The sequence below is a fragment of the Odocoileus virginianus genome, chromosome 29 (genome assembly GCF_023699985.2).
Source record: "Odocoileus virginianus isolate 20LAN1187 ecotype Illinois chromosome 29, Ovbor_1.2, whole genome shotgun sequence".
NCBI lineage: Eukaryota > Metazoa > Chordata > Mammalia > Artiodactyla > Cervidae > Odocoileus > Odocoileus virginianus.
The window spans coordinates 25,483,055-25,507,736 of NC_069702.1; the positions used below are offsets into that span (position 1 = coordinate 25,483,055).

At 41.7% G+C, this 24,682-nt stretch overlaps 1 protein-coding gene across 2 annotated transcripts; it reads right to left on the reverse strand.

Moving 5' to 3' along the window:
- Positions 1-997: 997 nt before the first annotated feature.
- On the reverse strand, positions 998-11,680 carry ODAPH (odontogenesis associated phosphoprotein). Of its 2 annotated transcripts, XM_070457995.1 has the most exons (3): positions 11,614-11,680; positions 1,262-1,398; positions 998-1,117 (listed from the first exon to the last, which is right to left on the reverse strand). In XM_070457995.1, exons 1-3 carry the CDS (start codon positions 11,678-11,680, stop codon positions 1,034-1,036), a joined length of 288 nt encoding a protein of 95 aa, XP_070314096.1. In that variant the 3' UTR covers positions 998-1,033. The 2 variants fall into 2 exon arrangements, with proteins under 2 accessions (XP_070314096.1, XP_070314095.1); XM_070457994.1 differs by having other exon boundaries at positions 998-1,398.
- Positions 11,681-24,682: the final 13,002 nt, after the last annotated feature.

A 24,682-nucleotide genomic window follows, 5' to 3' on the forward strand; every position in this document is an offset into this window, starting at 1 on the left:
AGTTTTAGGGGAACTATATAATTTAAACTAGTATCTATATGTCTGAAGAGAAGAGAAGGGGAACCCACTCCAGCATTTTTGCCTGGAGAATCTCACGGACAGAGGAACCTGACGAGCTACAGTCCATAGGGTCACAAACAGTTGGATACAACCGAAGTGACTTAGCATGCACATGAAGATAACAGGAGAAACAGTGAGATACATATCAAACTAATTTTCATTGGTGGCTTAAACAGTTAACATTAAAGTATATTTAGATATTGCAGTTTAAAAAGAACTTTTTCGGTTAGGTAATTTAGTTTATAGTATCTTTAAAATAGTACCTGTTGTTAAACTCCCCATAGCTTTTGTTTTAATCTTTATAATTTCTTTTTGTTGTTAGAAAATGGAGCAGATCTTGAAAGTTCTCTTTACAAGAAAGAAGTTTTGTAATTATGTATGGTAACAGATGTTAACTGAACTATTGTGGTAATCATTTTGCAATATATACAAATATTGAATCATTGTATTATATAACCTGGAACCAATATAATATTATGTCAATTAAAAATGAATGAATAACCACTGCCAAACAGGATAAAACAAAACTTTCTGTCTTTTATAATTTCTTTTAAAGATCACTTTGTAAATATGCCTTGCTTTGTGAGTTTTCCAGTAAGCATAAAAAGGTGTCATTAATGTTCCACTTGGTTTGTAGCAGTCTCAATTTATTTAAATGCTCTTCACTGTGATTTAGAAGATGGAGCTGATTCTTCCCGTATCGCAAGATGATAGGAATTATGGGAACCACTCATTTTAGGACTTTTCTTGCATAAACATGCTGTGATCATAAAAAGTAAAAGATAAGAATAATGTAGTTATTGCTTCTATTTTGTTATCATGAATAACCTATAAACCAATACGTTCACTGCTGACAAGGAGAACAATTTCCAGTCAGTGGAGTTTAAGATGCATAATTTTTCAACCCAATTCTTTTACTGGAAAACTGAAAGCACGAATCTTTTTTGAGTCTTTTCTGAGGCCTTGGCTTCTTTTACTTCAGCACATTTGGGGCTTCTCTCTTTTCTCTGCTTTCCTCAGAGGAACTTCCTCTCCAGAGTCTTCTCCTGGGGAAATAATTGTAATAAGGAGGAAGGCGACTGTGTGGACAAAAATATGGATGAAATTGAAAATGGTGGTTCCACGTTGGAGGAGGGTAAGGCCTGTATGGAAACCTAATGTAGACTCGGGACCATCGTGGTGGGAAAAAATGGAAGGGACACCTGGGTGTCCTGGTGATGGGCTGGGTCCTCGTCACTGTGTTCCTTGTGGCAGGGGGAGGGGTGAGTGTAAAGATCTCACAGTCTGTAGGGTGTGCATTATTTTGTGAATCTCCAGGAGGAGTGACCACTTCTTGTCCTGTGGGGAGAAAAGTACATGTCAGGAAATAGGCCTGATGGCAGGAACAGAGGGGAAAGTCTTCAGGTGTAGCAGAGGAGAAAGAATGGAAGGGAGAATTCTAGAGTCTCCCTAAAGCATGTTTGAGAGAACTGTCTAGGTCAGTAAAATGAGACATGGACACTCCTTGTGACCCAGAAATTCCATGCTGGAGAATTTACCCATGAGAAATGAGTGCGTATGTCTACAGAAGATTAGTTCAAGAATTTTTTTTTTAAGCAGCTTTTTTTTTGGCCACACTGTGGGGTTTGTGGGATCTTAGTTCTCTGACCAAGGATCAAACCTGTACCCCCTGCAGTGGAAGTGCAGAGTCTTAACCACAAGACCACCAAGGAAATCCGCATAGCACTCTTATTCATATTAACCTAACCCTGGAAACCATCAGTGGGCTCCCTCGTGGCTCAGATGGTAAAGAATACGCCTGCAATGTGGGAGACTTGGGTTGGGAAGATCCCCTGGAGGAGGGCATGACAACCCACTCCAGTATTCTGCCTGGAGAATCCCATGGACAGAGGAGCCTGGTGGGCTATGGTACAAAGGATCACAAAAAGGTGTACATGACTGAGGCAAGTACATACACACAGAAACCATCAATAGGTGAGGGTAAATAAACTATGTATTCATACAATAAAATACTACTCAGCAATAAAGAGCAAGAATTATGAATACAACAACATGGATGTATCCTATGATGCTATGTTGAGCCAAAGAGGTTAGACACAAAAGAGTATGTACTGTAAGATTCCAATTATATGAAGTTCAAGAACAAGCTAAATTATGTTAATCTATGAGAGATGTTCTAGCTGGATTTAGAATTGGCAAAGGAACCAGAGATCAAATTGCCAACATTTGCTGGATCATCAAAAAAGCAAGAGAGTTCCAGAAAAACATCTACTTCTGCTTTATTGACTATGCCAAAGCCTTTGACTGTGTGGATCACAACTGTGAAAGTTCTTAAAGAGATGGGAATACCAGACCTGACCTGCCTCCTGATACGCCTCCTGAGAAATCTGTATGCAGATCAAGAAGCAACAGTTAGAACTGGACATGGAACAGCAGACTGGTTCCAAATTGGGCAAGGAGTACGTCAAGGCTCTATACTGTCAGCTAGGTTATGTAACTTCTATGCAGAGTACATCATGTGAAATGCTAGGATAGATGAAGCACAAGCTAGAACCAAGATTTCTGGGAGAAATATCAATAACCTCAGATATGCAGATGACACCACCCTTATGGCAGAAAGTGAAGAAGAACTAAAGACCCTCTTGCTGAAAGTGAAAGAGGAGAGTGAATAAGGGGGAATCAGGATGGGGAACACATGTAAATCCATGGCTGATTCATGTCAATGTATGGCAAAAACCACTACAATATTATAAAGTAATTAGCCTCCAACTAATAAAAATAAATGAATTAAAAAAGCTAGCTTAAAACTCAACATTCAGAAAACTAAGATCATGGCATCTGGTCCCATCACTTCATGGCAAATAGATGGAGAAACAATGGAAACAGTGAAAGACTTTATTTTTGAGGGCTCCCAAATTCCCACAGATGGTGACTGCAGCCATGAAATTAAAAGACACTTACTCCTTGGGAGGAAAGTTATGACCAACTTAGACAGCATATTAAAAAGCAGAGACATTACTTTGTCAACAAAGTTCCATCTAGTCAAAGCTATGGTTTTTCCAGTAGTGATGTATGGGTGTTGAGAGTTGGACTATAAAGAAAGCTGAGTACTGAAGAACTGATGCTTTTAAACTGTGGTGTTGGAGAAGACTCCTTGGACTGCAGGAGATCCAGCCAGTCCATCCTAAAGGAGATCAGTCCTGGGTGTTCATTGGAAGGACTGATGCTGAGGCTGAAACTCCAGTACTTTGGCCACCTGATGTGAAGAGCTGACTCACTGGAAAAGACCCTGATGCTGGGAGGGATTGGGGGCGGGAGGAGAAGGGGACGACAGAGGATGAGAGGGTTGGATGGCATCACATATGTGATGGACATGAGTTTGAGTAAGCTCCGGGAGTTGGTGATAGACAGGGAGGCCTGGCATATTGCAGTCCATGGGGTCGCAAAGAGTCGGACGCGACTGAGCAACTGAACTGAACTGAATGGTTTAAAAAAAGTGAAAAACAGCTTAGGGTTACATGTAGGTGTCATTTAGTGGAGAAAGGAACCAGTGAATTCTTTCGATCTTGATCTGGGTGGTTGTTACACGAATATGGAGATATGCACACACATTTATATTTACACACATACATGTAAATATACACAAAAGTATATGTGTACACATATATGCATATATGTAAAAAGTGATTCATCTGCACTTCTAAGATGTGTGCCTTTTATTGTGCATAAATTATAAATAAATAAGAAAATTTGGTGGGAAAAAATGTAACATTAAGAAAAGTAACTGTCCCCCCGAAGGCTGTTAATCCGAAAGACTTGCTTCACTCTCCCAGCAGTGAAATCGCTCCCAGAAGAGGACAGAGGGAGCGTCTACACACATCAGAGGAATGACCACTGGGGACCAGCATGACAAGTTTCTGAGGAGAAATTTGGATCAATATTCAGCGTCACGCTGGATCACTTAATCAAACTGGCTATGAAAAGCAAGATTTCCTTTAGAAAATTATCCCATCGCTCCCTTAGAAACTTGCCAATACAAAGGGCAGCTGAGTGTGAATGACGGAAAAAATGAATTTCTCACAGGACTGTTGTTAGACATTCAACTCTTTCATTGACTGGCCAGTGACCAATCAGATGTCATCCGAGAATTTCAACAAAGAGACACAGTGGAGTGTGTAAGGAGAAGGTGTAGGGGAGAGGCTGATGTGTCAGGTGTTGGCCAGTTGAATGTTGAATGAACAGAGAAGCCAGTCTTTGCATAGCTGTAAAATGGGGATGGCCTCTCAAAGAGACAAGTGCCTATGTGGTAACAGGGTGATTGTGAGAGTAGCCTTGGCTCTTGATTTTCCAGGGTTGATCTTTTTGAGGGCTGGCTGTACTTAAGTTTCTTGGAAATATCTTTATAATAATCACCTCTATTATTTTGTTAATCCACCTTGAATGGGTGAATTAAATACTGACTCTTTATCCCATATCCACTCAGGCTACTGAGCATTAAAATGTTATGGTTGAAACTGGATTAAGACATTTCAAACTACAGAAGATGACTTAATGCCGTATCACTCATTCTTTCTGTAGGAGACAGGAAAAAGAAAAGCAGGCCCTGGCAAGGGCCACAAAAGAAATGTATAGTTATTGATAAACTGGATGCAAGGCATGAGACTCTTGGAACAAGTCCAGAGGGAACAGTTCATAATCTTGAAAACAAGATATGCTCCTGGGGTCGGAAAACCGACCCCAGACTGTTTCTCAACTGGTGTCTCAGAGTCACATGTTTTACGTATGTGGTGGAAAATCTGTAGATAAAAACATTAGTCTTAGTTACTGATTTGTTATTGATTACTGTTTCCTAATTACTCAATGGTTAGTGATCATTTTGTTTTTTGGCCCTGCAGGCCACATGAGTTATAGTTTAACTCCCCGCATATTCTTTCATTCACGGCTGAAAGTATAATAAACCTGGCTTGGATTCAGTTTCGGCACCTTCACCTTGGAGCGGTGTTGGTCCCCTGATCCTCACTTTTCTCTGAATTCTTGTGTCTCGTTTCTCGTTCTCTCGCTGTATTGTGCTTTCAGAAACCCTGCTTGTCGAGCTGGTCTTGACACTTTCCTCCTACACAATCAGATTAATTATGAACCTTTTTAACATAGAAACTTTCTGCCGAGAATCCAGTCGCTAGAGAGGAAGCTAGCCTTATTCTTGAGCTCCACTGTGACATTTTCCTATCAGATCAGGTAGGTCTTGGGCTCTGCCACTCAGTAAATTGGATTCTAGCTTTTAAAAACATCCACCCTTCGTGCTCATTTTACTTCTTAAAACTGAGGCTACTCACCAAATCCTCCTGACGATGGAGTGTTAGAGTTGTTAGTGCTTCTCTGACTCTGGGATGTCTAGTGTTTTTTAAAATTAAAAAATTTTTTTTATTTTGTTGTTTTTTGACCATGCCATGCAACATGTGAGATCTGTTTTTTTTTTTTTTTAAATAAAAAGTTTTATTGGAGAAAAATAGAACCACCATGTACGCAGGGAAAAGAGCACAAAAATTCAACTGATACAGAAAGGGAAGTCACAACTACCCAATGTTGTTTGCGATTACTTTGCAATTTCTTCAATGGCTTCCCTCAATTTTTTAAATAGCCTTGCCAATTTATTTCATCTGAAATAGCATCAAGTTTTAAAAAAACAAAGAGCCTCAGCGAAGGGACCAGCTTTTAAGATAACAAAGGTGACATCAAGAGTCTCCTAATAGGACCAATTCTACCGAAAAATTCCTGAAACACGTAACTACTGAGTCTGGTAGAACAGTAGCTCAGAGACCATCAGGGATTAGTCAGAACACTGACTCAGACGGTCCAGTATGCAGAGAGGGCAAACAAAAAGCTGCATTTCCCTGTCAGAGGAGTTCACGTAAGAAAACCAAGGAGGTGCTAAGACAATGCAGGCAATGGCTGCTCAAAATAATTAAGAAGGCATTCTAAATACCACATATTATTAGACAACAGTATGTAAAGTGATGCAATTAGAAAACAGGCAACTTAAAAAAAAATATGGTCACAGGTCTTTGAGAACTCAAGAAAACAATCAATAGGAAACACAAGAGCTGAAAGTCTTCTCAGCTGAGGGTTGAAAGTGAAAGTGAAGTCGCTCAGTCATATCCGACTCTTTGCGACCCTGTGGACTGTAGCCCACCAGGCTCCTCCGTCCATGGGATTCTCCAGGCAAGAATACTGGAGTGGGTTGCAGCATGTGAGATCTTAATGCCTCAACCAAGGATCGAACTCGTGCACTCTACTTTGGAAACTCAGAGTCTTAACTGGACCACCAGAGAAGTCTCTGGTTTGTCCAATATTAGTCAATGCTCTCTTCTTCCAGGAATTTCTAAGGACTCAAAGTCAAGATATAAGCTTGTCCCAGTATCTAGCTCACAAAAAACCACATTCTCCCAGCAGACTAGACACGTGGTGACTATTTCAGGTTACTGGTTGGCTAGCTCAAGTGTTGTGAAATATGGGAATTTAGGGACTTATTTGGGGAACTGTCACAGGTTTTTTACGAGGTTCAGGCCATACATCTGAGTGAGTGGGTTGATGCCATTTATGGTCTCCAAAGAGTTAATACTGCTTCTGAATTCTTCTGTCTGTCCATGTTCTGATCCATTCTCTCTGTCTTCTAAACCTTCCATAGTCTCTTCAAAGCCCCTTCAACATTCTCATCCTTCTTCATTCATTTGAAGAATTCTCTTCATAATTCTCCCGACCTTTCTAAGCAGATTACTTTGCTTCATATTTCAGAGAGAAAACTTCAGTGATCTGCCATGAACTTCTTGTTTCTACTTCTCTCACTTCAAAGAGAAGTCTACACACTCTGACTCCTTTTTCCCCCACCTATTTAATCCATAGGAATCTGACTCGTTTCCGCCACCCCACAAATAAGTGTTTTAGTATTGTCACTAGTATCGAACTCATGCACTCTTCTTTGGAAACTCAGAGTTTTAACCACTGCACCACCAGAAAATGCCTGGTTTGTCCAGTATTAGTCAATGCTGTCTTCTGACAAATGTTGACAAATACTTTGACAACAAGCATGCATGGTCCTGTTCTTTTAAAAAGTTGGTTCCAGATGCCAAGAACATCATTTCCTGCTCTCTTTGCCTGGTTTATCTCTATGTAGATTTCATATCTCATTTCCTCAAGGAGGTCTTCCCTCCCCTGCGGCTGGCTTAAGGCCTTTAGCAATATGCTTCCATAGCACCCTGTGAGTCCACTTTCACCATATTTATTGGTCATGTGATTCGTATTCAGTGGTTATATTCCTCCTCCACTGATGTATCTGCGAGATCATCGTGCAGACCTGGTCTCCTGATCGCTAGCACTGTGCCTATATTGGACTTGATCAGACTGAGAGAGAGCTCAGTTTCCATAATTGCAAAAGTTATCACGTTCCTACCTCTCAGGGATAATGTGATTATTAACAAGCAAATATTTCTCACTATGTAGCATACTGACATGACACCAAATATACTGAATATAAAAAATGAGAACTCTTCTGTAACCTTAATTAGACTGAAGTCAGTCAAATATTTAAATGCAGATGGGAAATATTTTGAGAGGCAGAATAGCATAGTGTTTAAAAGCACAGGATCTCTTAAGAGAACAGACTGTGTATGATTTCAGTAGCTTTAGGCTATGAAATTTTTGCATCCTGTTTGACACCCCTGGATATGTTCCAGTCTCTCCTGGTTTACAGTCTATGGGAACTGGAATAGAACTTGTATTCCGCTGTTGTGTGAAAATTGTATAAATCTTCATTATGTTGAATTTGTTCACAATGCTTTTCAGGTTCACTACTTCCTTCAACTTTTCTGTCTGTTAATTCTATTAATTTTTGAGAGTTTGCTATTTAACTCCAACTAAAAATCTTGATTTATCTACTTAAAAAATAATTGTAATATACAGTGGAACTGTATGTAACTTTGTTCTGCATTTTCCAAGTCACCTGTAAATGTTATCATACTTTCATAATTTTTAAAAACAGCATTGAATCCCTGAGCTCTATGACTTATATGAGCTCCGCCATTTAATAATTATGTGACTATTGACAGCTTCCATAACTTAATTGACACCTTTCTCCCAGTCTGCCTTTCCTTATTTGTTAAAATAGAGAAAATAATGCTACTTATTGGCTTATTACAGTGTCTAAAATAAGATATGTAAAGTGCTCAGATATGTATGTGAGAATTGGACTGTAAAGAAAACTGAGCACTGAAGAATTGATGCTTTTGAACTGTGGTGTTGGAGAAGACTCTTGAGAGTCCCTTGGATAGCAAGGAGATCCAACCAGTCCATCCTAAAGGAAATCAACCCTGAATATTCATTGGAAGGACTGATGCTGAAACTGAAGCTCCAATACTTTGGCCACCTGATGCAAAAAGCCAACTCATTGGAAAAGACCCTGATGCTGGGAAAGATTGAAGGTGGGAGGAGAAGGGGATGACAGAGGATGAAATGGTTGGAAAGCATCACTAACTCAATGGACATGAGTTTGAGTAAACCCTTGGAGTTGGTGATAGACAGGGAGGCCTGGCATGCTGCAGTCCATGGGGTTGCAAAGAGTCGGACACCACTGAGCGACTGAACTGAACTGAGCTATTGGGTTATTGAACCTCCATGAAGATGAGGAGGACTGTTGACTCTATTGGTCATTGAAAGTGAAAAAGTGAAAATCTCTCAGTTGTGTCTGACTCTCTGCAATCCCATGGACTATACAGTTCATGGAATTCTCCAGGCCAAAATACTGGAGTGGGTATTCTTTCCCTTCTCCAGGGCATCTTCCCAACCCAGGGATTGAACCCAGCTCTCCCGCATTGCAGGCAGATTCTTTACTAGCTGAGTCACAAGGGGAGCCCAAGAATACTGGAGTGGGTAGCCTTTCTATTCTGCAGCAGATCTTCCCAACCCAGGAATGGAACTGGGGTCTCCTGCACTGCAGGTGAATTCTTTACCAACTGTACTCTCAGGAAAGCCCCTATCGGTCATTGCTATAACCAGTTCTTCACTTAGTGTGAGCACTTATGCCTAGTACAGAACAGATGAGTTGAATGAGTGGCCAGGCAGGCAGGTGTGGATTGTATTAATGGATGTTGAGTTCATTTCTGTAGATTTTTGCAAGTCTAAGTGAGTATTTCATTATAGTCTCAGAAAAAAATGAAAAAAAAAATTTTTTTGGGCTACATGGCATGTGGGGTCTTATTACTCAGACCAAAAATCAAACCTATATGCCCTGAAGTGGAAATGTGGAGTCTTACCACTGGACTGCCAAGGAAGTCCTGCCAAACCCAGAAAATTTGCAAAAATAATTTACATTCAAAATTAGAGGATAATAAAATAATCAGGCTAAACTATTGCTGGAGTTTGGACATCAATTTTAAGTGGGGTTATTATAGTCTAGACATGAAATTCATAGTACGCCAAAAACTAGTACTTTAAAAAAAAAACAGTAAGGATGAGGTGACCTCTTTTTAGAAAATATAATTACCTGTAGTCTGTGGTTGTTTGGGCAGACAATAGATGTTTTGTAGTGAGCTACCTTGATTTTTAAGAGAAGTAAGCTTTGTACTTGATGTATAAGTATGCAGTTCTTCTTTTATACATCCTCAGGTGCCTTCAGAGGTGAACCAAAAAGAAATATAAGCCCTGTGATTAACTTGCTCACAATAACTGCAACTTAATTCACTGCATAGACTCACAGAATGACTAGCTATTTTGGTCAAGTCCCTAATTTTATAGATAAAGACTTTGGAGCCCACTTCACACAAGTTCACACAGGCCTCTTTCAATCCTATGCTGTGAGTCTAGTCGACTCAACAGTGTACAGATTACTGTGTTAGGAGCTGCAACAAAGGCAGAGATGAAGAAACAGGGCCTATGGGGAGATGCTACAAATACATGGATCTGTAATACAGAGCATAACGCAGTAAGTACCATGGGCAATGTGCAAATTGTAAGACTTCAAAAATTCCAGGTAGAGGGAGATTACAATTTTAAAACCACGTGTCTTAAGAAAACCATTGTGAAGGCAATACCATAGCGACACTAAACGACATCATATGAAGCAGAATTGTAATAAGCAGGTGAAAGCGGGAGAGGGGGTTAGCCACAGCTGTTGCCGTGGAGATGAGAGAGGACGGGGTGAGTTCAGGGACCACACGTGTAAGCAAGTGATGACCTGAAACCAGGGCTGCCTGGAGAGAGTGAAGCTGCGTTTGAAGGACTTTGAGGCCAGTCTGAGGGACAGTGGGGGAGAGGGAGCCCAAAACAGAAACCACATTTTAGTGGTGCTTAAAAAAAGTGAATAAACCTCTAATTTTATTATAACTTATTTGGATACATGTTTATAGGGTTTCCTGAAGAGTGGTCCACTTTCTGGAACCACCAGCTCCGATGGCCCTGCTCCTCTCCACTCTGTTATGAGCTGTGGTACATGGGCGCAGCAAACTGGTTGGGGGATGACTAGGGTCTACTAGGGTCTGGCTGCAGCCCTGCAAAGTCCCAGGCCACATGAAAGGGATGGAGGGCTCGGTATGACCCCTGGGGCTCTGTTCCTTTTCTTGCCTGTCCCCAGTGCTTGCAAACCAATTCTCTGGCTCAGGCCACCTGGAAATTCTGTAGGGGTGGGGGGGGGGGGGGGAGGAAAGAGAAAGGAGCAGGGGAGAAATTGAATCTCATAGAATCTCAAAGCGAGAAGTCTAGGCTCACCTCTGCAGCACCAGGACACAACTGACTAGATGTGATTAAAGCAATTAACAAACAGAAACTGAACACCCACCACGTGCAAATTACCACACCATGGGGAAGTCGAAGAGGTGGACATTGCTGTAATTCAGGGGGAAATTGTTAGCTCCACAACAATGATAGCTAGTATTCATATAGTGCTTGAAGCTTGAAGAGCTTTTCTTGCAGGATAGCTCATTTGGTCCTGTTGTTGCTGCTGCTACTAAGTCGCTTCAGTCGTGTCCGACTCTGTGTGACCCCATGGACGGCAGCCCACCAGGCTCCCCCGTCCCTGGGATTCTCCAGGCAAGAACACTGGAGTGGGTTGCCATTTCCTTCTCCAGTGAGTGAAAGCGAAAAGTGAAAGTGAGGTTGCTCAGTTGTGTCTGACTCTTAGCGACCCCATGGACCGCAGGCTACCAGGCTCCTCCGTCCATGGGATTTTCCAGGCAAGAGGACTGGAGTGGGGTGCCATTGCCTTCTCCCATTTGGTCCTGACAACCCTCATAATAATGGATGTCATTCATGCTGTCGCTTCACACAAGAGGAAATGGATTTCAGAGCAGTTAAGTGCATCTAAATTCATATAGCTAGGACTGAGACTAGGACCAACATCTTCCGATGATAAAATTCAGTGTCCTTCTCTTTAACCACACAGGCTAATGGAAGCTGACGTAAATATTTCCAATTCATGGATATGTTATAATCATGGAGCCAAATTCATTCTTTTTACACAGCTTATTAATTAGTGCACCCACAGGAGAATAAAAGCAAAACCCTTACCTTCTGCCACAGTTACCACCAGCCAGCAGACCAACAGCCAGTGGGAGAAGCAGGGTCCGTGAGCCATGGCTTCCACCCTGAGCAGTCACTGCCTCGAACCCAGCGTGGCTTTAAAGGGGGTGGGTGAGTCACCCACAGCTTGATTCAGGGAGTTGTATTTGCATAATGGACCACAGCGAGCAGGTCCTGTGGTGTGAGGGTAAGAAGTCAGCAAGGAAATACCAGACAGTATTTATCAAGCAGAGCCTCTGGTAATGACGGCCAAACATCATTTATCCATCCTTGACTGGAGTTGGATTGTGGACAACCACACCCTCGCTATACTTCTAATTCCTTCAAATTTTTTCTTCTCTTTCCTTGTGTGTATAGGTCTCCTCGGCAAGAGGAAGGATCTGTCCAGGAAATATTCCACACTGTTTCCTTCTGTATAGCTTACTTCACAAAGCCAAACAGGATGGAGAGGGCGTTATCCAAAGGCTCAGGGACCGAAGCGGTTTGATGAGACTGTTCACAGGTTTCAGATCAGGGATTATGTTTTTTCTGCTTTGGTTCAGGAGCCAAGACCACAGTTGAAAAACTGTCTTCTCTAGTAGCCATCATGGTCGTTGTCTAAACAGACATGAAATTTTTGGGAGATTAATTTACTGAGTTGTCCTTTCAGGACTCCCTCTGATTCATCAAATTGCCCCAAAGATGCCCAGTGTTTTTCCTGTCAGCTACTGGAGGAATGGGAGGGGATGGTCACAAGTGATTAAAAGCATGGACCCTGGATCTAGGGATGATCATACTAAGTAAGTCAGAAAGACAAATATTGTATGAAATCCATGTGGAATCTAAAATATGGCACAAATGAGCTTATCTATGAAACAGAACAGACTCACAAACACAGAGAATACATCTATGGTTGCCAAGGGGATGTGGGGCATTGGGGGAAAGATGGATTGGGAGTTTGGGATTAGCAGATACAAACTTACGTATAGAATGGATAAACAACAAGGTCCCTACTGTGTAGCACAGGGAACTATGTTCAATATCCTGTGATAAACCATAATGGAAAAGAATATGAAAAATGAGCATACAGGTGTATAATTGAGTCACTTTGCTGTATAGTAGAAATTAACACATTGTAAATAAACTATACTTAAATAAAATAAAGGTTAAAAAAGGTATGTACTTCAGAGTCAGGAAAAACTGGCTCCAGCCCTGATTCCTTTTGTTACTAGGTGGGTGACTTGAAGCCTCAGGGGTAAAATGGGGCTTGTAGTATTTCCCCCTGAGGATTGTTGTGACAAATAAAAGAGGTAATTGACACAGAGCTCCAACCACAGTGCCTGGCACAAGAAAGGGAGTTGTTTTTAATTGGAGGCTAATTGCTTAACAATATTGTGGTGGTTTTTTTTTTTTTTTTTACCATACATTGACATGAAGCAGCCATGGGTGTACATGTGTCCCCCATCCTGAACCCCACTTCCACCTCCCTCCCCAGCTTATCCCAAATAAATAAATTAATTAGTTAAAAAAATCCCTCCCCAGCTTATCCCAAATAAATAAATTAATTAGTTAAAAAAATCACTTAATTACAAAAACAAGTTTAGCAGGCATAAAGAGGGAGGACAAACAGCACAGAACAGGTTTGGGGATGAAAACAACTCAGGTAGTTGGACCTGATGTACATGAAGGTGCTACAGAGAAGCTTCTGGTTTCAAATGTTCAACATGCTGCGGGCACCCACCAGACTGCTCTGTATAAATACTGGAAGCTTCATTTAAGCTGCTGAACTGGCTAAGAGAATGTCTTCTACTGTGTCAATATAGATATTGATAACGTTTATTGAGCACCTATTATGTGTCAGGCACTGTGCTAAGCACGTAGCTTGCATTGTATAACTGAATGTCCACAATCTGCGAGGCAAATATTATCATCTTCATTTTACCTACAAGGAAACCAAGGCCCAGAGAAGTACTCAAGCAATTTATCCAAAGTTTCACCACTGAGAGGTGGCAGAGCTGAGATTTTTAAGTTGGTGTGAATCCAAAGCCTGTCTCCCCTCTTCCTGCCCACACTGGCTCTGCAAATGAATATTAAATAAAGGGTGTAACAAGAATAAAATACAGAAGTGAAAAAAAAAAAGAAAGGGAGTTGTTGTGGCTGCAGCTAAATCACAGTAGCTTCAATTGTTCTCTTAGGAGCTTATCCTTGCCAACTCATTCGATCGCTCCAAGGCCTAATGATTGAGCAGAACATTTTCCTGGCCATTGCAGAAAGAACAAAACAGAACACAGTCCCTGGCTTCAAAAGGCTGGCAATCTAATGAGGGAGACTGTGAGAACTGAGAACCAAAGTGAATAAGAATGCAAACACTCACCAACTAGAAGAATGGTAAATTCCACAGACTTGATGATAATCCTAGGCAAAAATTCTAGAAGTAGATGGTTAAGTCAACGATGTGTCAGCAATTTGGAAAGGAAGCAGGGACAAGCTTACCTCCTTAGATTCCACCGTTGGGTTCTGTTGACTGCATGTCCTGGGCCATGTCTAGGCCTGGTGAAGGTGCTCGGGCTAAAGATGGAGTTCCTGCTCTCATGGAGTGTCTAGTCTGGCAGGGACATTAAATATTAATTAAGGAATGACAGGAAAGGATTTGAGTGTTAAGATAAAAAAAGCACTGGGGGCTGCAAAGCAGAGACACCCATAACTTTACGCCAATGGGTGCGTATTACGTATACTGTTGATACTTTGTATTCTGTATTAGAATCACATTACCATGCCAATAAAATTAGTTCCACATATTCTCTGTAACTACTGCCAGTATTGTGTTTTATGGATTTACTGCAAACCATTGAGCCAAACATTTTGTATGATGGACATTTGTATTATTTCTTCTGATCCTCTTTCTTTTTGTATTGGATTTCTGATGACCTTTCATTTGAAATGATGAAAATAAGTAACAAAAGCAAAATGGTGATAGAATTTCTTTCTGTTTGCATTTGTTGTCCTGAAGTTTATGAAATAAACAAAACTTCAAAAGGAACAAAAAATTTTAGTTTCATACAACTCTTTTTATTTTTATTTTTTGGCTGCACTGAGCAGCCTGCAGGAACTTAGTTCCCTGACCAAGGATGGAACCCATGCCTCCTGCCTTGGAAGCATGGAGTCTTAACCTTGGACTGCCTGGAAAGTCCCTCATTGAATTTTTATTTGGCAGAGAATCCTAACATATCTTAAAAAAAAAAAAAAACTTTTATTATTTATTTATTTGGCTGAGAGGGTTCTTTTTTTTTTTAATTATTTATTTTTGGTTGTGTTAGGTCTTCCTTGCTGCCTGTGGGCTTTTCTCTAGTTGTAGGGGTCTCCTCTCTAGTTACGTTGTGCCGGCTTCTCATTGCAGTGGCTTATCTTGTTGGCAACCGCGGGCTCTAGGGTGACCAGGCTCCAGAATGTGTGGCTTACAAGCTCTAGAGCACGGTAGTTGTGACACATGGCTTAGTTGCTCCATGGTCTGTGGGATCTTCCAGGATGACCAGCAGCACCTAGCCTCACTCACCGCCGCAGTCCTGATGGGATGAAGTCCCGGTTTTGCTGCCAGGCCTTAGAGAACCAAAGGCGCGACACACTTATGGCCCATGAGGCTGGCTTCCTGCTGCAGAAACCGCTGAAGCCGTCTGGGGGAGGGGTTCCCCTTACCTGGCTGTGTGAATAAGCCGGGAACCTGCCATCAGGGCCTTCGTGAGTCAGGATTACGGATAACCTGGGGAGTGATGGGTACCGGCCTGCCCCCTGAGTCAGGCTGCGGGGGAGTAGCGGCTAGCTAGCGCTCCGAGGCTCATTTCCTGGAGGCCGGGGGGTGGATCAGCGTGTTGTGTCAGGAGCACTGGGGCACACACTCCTTCCAGGAATCTGTGCGGTTCTGTGGTCGGCGCCCATGTGGATTAGACTGTATGCCTCTCCTGCTAGGCTTGCTAAGGGCGTCTTCTGCTGGGATTTCTCCTGAAAGGGATTGCAGGCACCTGAGACATAGCTCCAACTCTACCACTTTGCAGATCTGGAGACTGAGATGAGACCTGGAGAAGTTTCCTAAAGTCATCCCAGCGATTTAACAACAGAAAGGCAGTAACATCCTGGCCAGGGGCGAAGTGATGCCCACCACTTGAGAGCTCTCATTTATCAATGGTCTGAAATACTATCAAACCAGTGGGATAAATCAGGGTTCTAGTCTTGCCTTGCCACCCATTAGCTGTGAGACCTTGGACCTGTCAGCCTGACTGACTCTCAGTTTCATCTGTATAATATATCATTTGCTGTGTTCTATGCAACACTGTTCTAATTATTGTGCATGCATCAAGCCATTTAATTCTCAAAACAACCCCATGAGGAAGGTACTATTGTGAACCCCACTTAAAGATGATAAAATTGAGGCACAGAGAGGTCAGTTCATGTGACTATCAAGTGGCAGAACCTTGATAAGAACACAGGCAGTTAGGCTTTAGAATTCATGCTCTAATCACTGTGTTAGGTGGACTCTGACCCCCTGGTTGCCAGCTTATTTTTATAAAGGCTCTGTGAAAGTATCCTAAAAATTCAGGCATCAGGGTAGGACAAAAGACTTGGTTGTTAACATAATTTTTTTTCCAAGGCTTAAATAAATAAAAAGAAGTTAGAGGGAGAACTTACAGGTTAAAAGAGATTTAAGACACCTAAACAATTAGAACATTTGGACCTTATTTGGGTCCTGCTTCAAATAAACAAATTGTTAAAGAAAATACAACCGGGGAAATATAAACACTGACTGGATATTTGATGATATTAAGTAATTATTGTAAATATGATGGTGATAAATGATTTTAACAAAAAGATAAAGATGGATTCAGAGATAGTTGCTGAAATATTTACAGGTTATATGTTGTCTGGGATTTACTTCAAAATAATCAGAGGATGGGGAGTGGGAATATAGATGAAGCAAGATTGTCCATTGTTTAAGCATCATTGTTTAATAATGATCTAAGCTGGGTGATGGGTGTATTTGGGTTTACGATGTCGAAGCCCATGGACCTACTGTTGGGAAGAATGACAGCTGATAGGGAGAGGGGGGTCGGATGCCTTTTTGGAAATTCCTCTTCTAGGGTGCCATTGATTTCAGGGTGACCCCAGTGCTTCCTACATGGAAGACCCTTACTGGATTCTTCTGGCCTGCATGAATGCGTGAGCATATAGATGAATGAATGGGAATGAATCTGGTCCACGATGAGTTGGAGAAACAGTCTGTCACAAGATCAGAGACAGAATCTAATTTCTAGGTCCAATAGAATGATGAAATGATTCTGTATGTTTCCCAGTTAACCAAATTGTGCATTTAAAGGCATTCTTTATCTATCACTATCATAAGGACCAAAACACTCCTACACCTTCCTGCCTTATCCTGGTAGATAAAGTACATGAAAAGATCTACTAAAACCTCCACTCTGAAGCCATATCCCCACTATTCACACCTCTCAGAGACTACTCCAAGTCCCATTGCTTATTATCTTTTGCTTACCCAGCCCAACATCTGTCCCAGTGCTACTGATTAGCCTAAGTTCCCTGGCTTCAGAATTGTCTGTATCCTACGCTTGCAAATCACATTGCTTTTCTATGGCCACAGAAATTGGCTTAGGGATGGGCATTTGACTCAAGCCAAATCAACTGGGGACCAGTCAAAACCAATCCTGGAACTTTTGTATAAGTGACTGGAAAAGAGGCACATTAATTGTGCCTTTGGACTTGAAGTTGGGGAGAGACATACCTACACAAAGAGAGAGTCTTCCCAATAAAACTGACTGGAGAGATAGCAGAGTCTGACATAATTTGACCCCCTGGATCCAGCTATACCTGAGGCCATACACACTGCGCTGTATGTGGTATGGTAAGAATGATTCTAAAGTATTACCAGCACAGTCTTACGGTAGCAAATCACATAGAGAATAAAGATTCTAGTCTAGTGTTTCTTGTTAAATGGAAAGAAGAGCTATTAATTTTTATACTCTTGTATTTGATTACAAACTCTAGAAGTAGACAGGGAGTAGAAAACTATGTCAGTTCCAGTGGTTGGGTAAGGTAAGGCATTTGAAGAAATTAAGATGATTCTTTTTATCATTCCGTGCATTCTTCCTGAGAGCGGAGAGTAACTGCATGACTAGACAGACTCCCCCGCAGGTGGAAGCTGTGGATACCTGAGTGTCTTGGCTATGAATGCGGTCAGCTGACTTCATCCTGTGTGCTTAGCCGCCCTGTTTATGCCTGGCAGTAGCATCAGACAGATCCAGATTGTGGTGATGAGTCACTTTGGGCTTTCCCCAGCTTCAGACACAGGGTGTGTTCACATTTTATCCTTCAACCTTTAACTGCCCCAGTTGGAGCTCCTGAATGGAATGAGTGAAGTCTGGACTTTAGGTATTTTCAATGAGCAATTCAGTATTTATTGAATTGAAATCTCTGGGTTGTAGATTGAGGTTGATAACAATGTGTCTCTTTGTAGAACTGAGGAGAGTATGTATCATTATACAAGCTGTAGGACCAAGGGGCAAGTTACCCAACTTTAATTTCCTCCTCTATAAAATGAGAGTAATAATAGTGCCTACCTCACAGGGTTGTTGTGAGTTTAAATGAGTTAATGCCATTTAAACACTTTCAATGAAGATTGGGGCTATGTAAATACTAACTATAGTTACTCTTGAAAAATAATAACTTTCTGTTTCAGACAAACGTTTCCTCTAGAACCTGGATATCTGAAACAAAACTAAGAAAAGGCAGCACGTGAGGATTTATGAAAATTGTGATTTGTGAGCGTGTGCACACAAATCTCACACAGCAGTACTTTGAAGTCCTGTTTTTAAATTTTCTGAGGTATTGAGTCAGTTGGAAAGCTGAAGGGGAAGGTTCTCAACAGGGAATGAAGGGGGTTTTCTTTAGGGCTCTGCTAGGTGGCTAGTCATAGGCAAGCTAATTAAAATCTTGTCATCATACTTACCCAGACAATGGTTTCTATAAACTGCAGTAGTTAAGCTGACAGGGGTTTGAGAGAATTCTTTGAAATATCCAGGAATTACAGGAAATGGTAATAATTTAAGACTTTTACCTAACATTCACCAGTGTCTCCAGGAGATGATGGGGGTGGTGGTAACAAGCAGCTACTAGTTTTTTCAGAAATGGCATGGTTTTGATTTAAATTTGTAGAATGCTGTTAAAACTTGTTCTTTCCTTCCCTCTCTTTTTCCTTCCTCTCCTTTCTCTCTCTTCTTCTCCCTGCACCTTCTTTCTCTTCCCACTCCCTCTACCCTACAGAAAGTACCTTCTCCCTTCTCTATAGAACCAGCCACTTTAAACACTTTATTTGTTTAGGCTGCGCTGGATCTTAGCTGTGGCCGTCAGTCTCTGCTGCAGTGTGTGGCCTTCTCTCTAGTTGTGGCATATGGGATCTTTGTTCCCTGATAGGGATGCAACTCATGTCCCCTGCATTGGAAGGTGAATTCTTAACCACTGGACCATCAGGGAAGTCCAATAATTAACCACTTTTTAACAGTTTGCCATATATCCTTCTATTTCTTTTTCTATGTATTTACACACACACACTCAAAAATTGTTTTGCAGGTGGGTTTAAAAATTGTTTTATAAATGGGATAATATTTTGAGTTGCCTTCTAAATGATTTCTTTTTCACTTAACTGTATTTTCTTCCCATGCCAATTCATATAGATGGATCTCTCTCTTTTGAATTGTTGCTTACTATTGCCTTGTATGGGTGCACCATAGTTTTATTTATCGATTCACTGCCTGATGGAATTTGAGTTCCTTTCCATTTTGTGCTCTTATAAACAATCCTCCCATAGGGCAACAGCAGAGTGCACTTGCCCTAAGTAACTTTTAAAAGTAGCTTGCTGAAATTGTTTTTAGATTTAAATTGTAGAATACATCTTCATTTCAGTCTGGTTTTCTGGTCCCTATGGCACTTTGTGGGCTGGAGCCTTTGGATAGCCACATTTTATTGCTGGCTAAAACCATTTCGTATCCTTTCAACAAGGATATATCCAGATAATGGTGACGGCCACAGAAATGTGAAACGTACATCTCAATAAGGCATTCCCTACTTCTTAAGACCAACCCACAAGTATCACAGAGAGAGTGGCAGCCAAAACATTTTTTTAAATGCTCAGGATATCAGAGATAGCTCCCTTCAGCTGTATAGGCTGGCAACACTTTGTACCATTATAAAGTCTACCTCTTTTATAAGCACTGGTACCCTTTCCTTCTAATTAAATTGTACGTTATGTACACTTTGCTGGCAAGTCTGCAGCTGGTGCCTGTCTCTACAAGGTGCTCGTCTCCAGTATTTGTGGTTCGTGTCTTGCACTAACAGAGTATGCTTCACTATCTCTGCTTAATAAAACAGATCCGTTTTAAAAAGCATGAGACCTAGATTTGCTGAGTCAGATGTTATCTCATGTATTATTTTTCAACAGCACAAGCTCTACCACAAGGATTTGGGAAATTTATTATCTGACACAAATCTGTTGGGGACTCCTTGGCTGTCAACTGACCACAAATCATGGAGCCAAGGGTAAGTTCAAAGTATCTGTTTAGTAAATGACTGGATACTCTGAGACAGTGCTAACTCAAAGTAGCCAGTTCAGAGTGAGAGGAGGTGCTAGTCCTAGAAAAGTAGCCAGTTCAGAGTGAGATGAGGTGCTAGTCCTAGAAAAGTAGCCAGTTCAGAGTGAGATGAGGCGCTCCTCCTAGAATGCAGATCAACATCAACATGTGGTTTCAGTGGGACTTCCCTGGTGGTCCAGTGGTTAAGTCTCCATGCTCCCAATGCAAGGGGTGTGGGTCAGTCCTTGGTTGGGGAACGAAGATTTCGCATGCTCTGGCCAAAAAATAAACAAATATATCCTAAAAACATATTGCTTTATTCATGGAGAAATATCTCACTATGAAGATATGTTGACCAAATAGTGGGCTTGGCGATGTAGTTGACTTCTTTTCTTATGCCAACTCCTTCAGTTGGACACTGGTCTCTGAACCACATGATGAGTAGCACTGTCTCAAGTGCTTTATGAAATGGGATGAATGAATGAATGAGTGAATGAGACATATCTAAGATGGATTAAGTGGTTTTTCAGAGTTGACATGGGAGGATGTGATTAGATAAAATTTTCTTGACTTTCAGTGGGACGATGTTCCTCGCTCGCCCTTGAGCTGCCAGAGAGAGGGAAGGTTTGTTCAAGGCACAAATGGATCACCTGGCCACTGTGGCTTGTGCTACTCTTATTCCCCATCAAGAGCATGCCTCCCCTCTTGTGCTCCGCCCTTCTTTCGGTTCTTATCTCCTTTCCCCATTATCCTGCCTTGGGATTTAAAGAAAGAAAAACAATGCATGGGAAGCTCATTGTGTGGGCTGTGCTTTACAACCAGTTAAATATAAGTCTCATCAACAGGGTGAGGAAGGGTATATTGTCTACTTTGTAAATGCTCATAGAGTTTCGGTAACTTGGCCCAGGTCCCATATGTTGTAAACTGGCAGGCGTGAGACTTGAACCTGGGTCTCTTTGATTCTCCCCAGGTGGTTTGGTCTCCTACTCTTGCATCTGAGGAGGCTGCTAACAGAGTCCCAGGCCTGTGACAGAAGTTTAAAACTGTCTACATTGACACACTTGAGTTCCATTTTGGAGCTTGGAGGCTCCATACATTTCATAGTCACCTGCTTTAATTGCCATGGTCCTGCCACTTTGCTTACTTCTGTTTGTGTCATATAAGCAAATGTGTCATTTGCTTACTTCTGATGTGTGCATCCCTGTAGGCTGCGTGTGCCTTCACCTTGTCATCTTTGCATCCCTCACAATACTGTATGGGGCTTTGAAAGCAGTACACTCAATGGGTTATGCTGTTAAATTTGCTAGTCTGTAAATTTATTTATGTGCCTAAAAAGCAAAAGTGAAAGTCACTCAGTCATGTCTGACTCTTTGCGACCCCATGGACTACATAGTCCATGGAATTCACCAGGCCAGAATACTGGAGTGGGTAGATGTTCTATTCTCCAGGGGACCTTCCCAATCCAGGGATCCAACCCAGGTCTCCTGTGTTGCAGGCCGATTCTTTAGCAGCTGAGCCACCAGCTGAGGTGAATATTAAATGAAGGAGACTGAGACTCAAACACTTAAACTTTAAGATGTTGTGGTGTGAATTCTATTGCACATGTGCATCTACTATTAATAATAAAGCAGTGCACAGTGAGGAGAAAGGCACCAGGAAGCCCATCCTCCTGAAATGCACTCCTTGGCATTCTCAGATTATTGCTTTTGGAACTTCTTACTAGTCTCTAACCTTGACGACAGGAACTGATCTTTTCTCTGTTGGTTATTTAGTGCCTAGCGTATTTTCTGGCATTCAGTTCCTGAAACTTGAAAAATATGTGTGAAATTGTTGATTGTGCTAAGTTCTCAGCATTTCCTCTTAAACTGCTGTTACTGGTGCTTGTTATGGACCCCCATGCAGTTCTCATTACAGGTTGTATCTGGCTGCTGCTCCTGGGTTTCCTGGTCCTGATCCAATGTTTTCTTCTGCCAGTTTCATCTCTTCCAGCTCCTGCTTTGCATTGGGTATACTTCTGTGATTGGAAGTACAGCTGGGAGAAGGTAAGGGATGTGGGAGCATGGGCATCATTGTTTCTCCTGAGTGTTAGAAGTGTGGTGAAATAAAGTTTGAGGAAGCAAAGTCTGGAGGTAATCAGGTGTAAGCCTCCAAGAGTCATTCCACTGTAGCATGGAATTGTGACGACATGTATGAAACTCTGTCTACTAGGGAAGCTCACGAAAGATTCAGTGTATAAGGTTTACTGGAGGCTGGTTATATAGGCACTCTGCCTAAAACATTGTCAAATTCCAGACTCCCGGAAGGAAAGCAGGTGTTCTTCATAAACCACATTGTGTCTACAAACTGTTAAGGCACATAGAGGCCCTCTTATCAGTTAGGGAATGATGGAAATCCTCCTGAAATCCAAATTCCCAGATGCTAGCCAAGAGTCAATTCTACAATCAGGCCTTTCTAAGGACAGCATTCTCAGGCTTGCTATGTTAATCCCTTTTTTCAGACCCCTTAGCTTCTGATTCATGGGTGGGGTTGGTAAAACCTTTACAGATCTTACAGGATGTAGGAGGAGTGGCTCCCATTTATCTCCATTTAATTCACCACTCTGGCACCTGCAAAATTTAGACAGAGGCTGCAGGATGACAGAAGACTAAAGCAAATTCACCCAAGGAGTAGCCCTGACAATGGCCAAGTACCAGCTGTGACATCTTGCTTGACTCAATTAACATGGCTCTGGGTGCATGGTAGATGACCCAGTGATTAGCTGGGTGCCTGCTTTACCATCCCTACTGAAAAGAAAACAAAGAAACAAACAAAAAACAGAATCAGAAAACAGATCATATTAACATGAAACTAACAAAAGCGACATTAACAGCCTAGGTTATAACTCTCTTGCTTCTGTTATGATTGAAAGAGACCTAGACCATGTAGACATTCTACAGAAAATCACTATATTGATAGATTATGTTAATCAAATTGGATGAACAAGCTGTGACTAGTAAATCTGAAGCCTCGATAAAGTTAAGTATGCTCTAGAGGGTGAGATGAAACTCACAAAATTCAGGGGTCTACCATGCCAGAAAACGTCTACTTCTGCATTATTGACGATGCCAAAGCCTTTGACTGTGTGGATCATGACAAACTGTGGAAAATTGCTAAAGAGATGGGAATACCAGACCACCTTACCTGCCTCCTGTGAAACCTGTATGCAGGTCGAGAAGCAACAGTTAGAACTGGACATGAAACAATGGACTGGTTCCAAATTGGGAAAAGAGTACATAAAAACTGTGTACTGTTACCCTGTTTATTTAACTTATATGCAGAGTACATCATGCGAAATGCTGGGCTGGATGAAGTACAACCTGGAATCAACATTGCCAGGAGAAAATGTTGGGCTGGATGAAGCACAAGCTGGAATCAACATTGCTGGGAGAAATATCAACCTCAGATATGCAGGTGACACCACCATATGGCAGAAAGTGAAGAAGAACTAAACAGCCTCTTGATGAAAGTGAAAGAGGTGAGTGAAAAAGCTGGCTTAAAATTCAACATTCAGAAAACTAAGATCATGGCATCTGGTCTCATCACTTCATGGCAAATAAACGGGGAAACAGTGGAAACAGTGACAGACTTTATTTTTGAGGGCTCCAAAATCACTGCAGATGGTGACTGCAGCCATGAAATTAAAAGACACTTGCTCCTTGGAAGAAAAGCTATGACCAGCCTACACAGCATATTAAAAAGCAGAGACATTACTTTACTGACAAAGGCCAGTACAGACAAAGCTATGGTTTTTTCAGTAGTCATGTATGGATGTGAGAGTTGGACCATAAAGAAAGCTGAGTGCCAAGAATTGATGCTTTTGAACTGTGGTGTTGGAGAAGACTCTTGAGTCCCTTGGACTGCAAGGATATCAAACCAGTCAATCCTAAAGGAAATCAGTCCTGGATATTCATTGGAAGGACTGATGCTGAAGCTGAAGTTCCAATACTTTGGCCACCTGATGCTCAGAATTGACTCATTGGAAAAGACCCCAATGTTGGGAAAGATTGAAGGCAGGAGGAGAAGGGGATGATTGAGGATGAGATGATTGGATGGCATCACCAACTTGATGGACATGAGTTTGAGCAAGCTCTGGGAGTTGGTGATGGACAGGGAAGCCCGGCATGCTGCAGTCCACGGTGTTGCAAAGAGTCGGACATGATTTAGTGACAACGCAACCACACCAGAAAAATTTGAGGCGGGGGGGAGTCCAGTGACCAGGGGCAAGCTAGACCATCCCTTCTGAGTAAAAGACAAATTAGTAGTACAGCTTCTGTCTCCCACTATGAATATGAAATGTGAATGTGTAAGTTGCTCAGTCTTGTCCGACTCTTTGCAACCCCATGGACTTTGCAACCTCTGTCCATTGGATTCTCCAGGGAAGAATACTGGCTGTTCCCTTCTCCAGATCT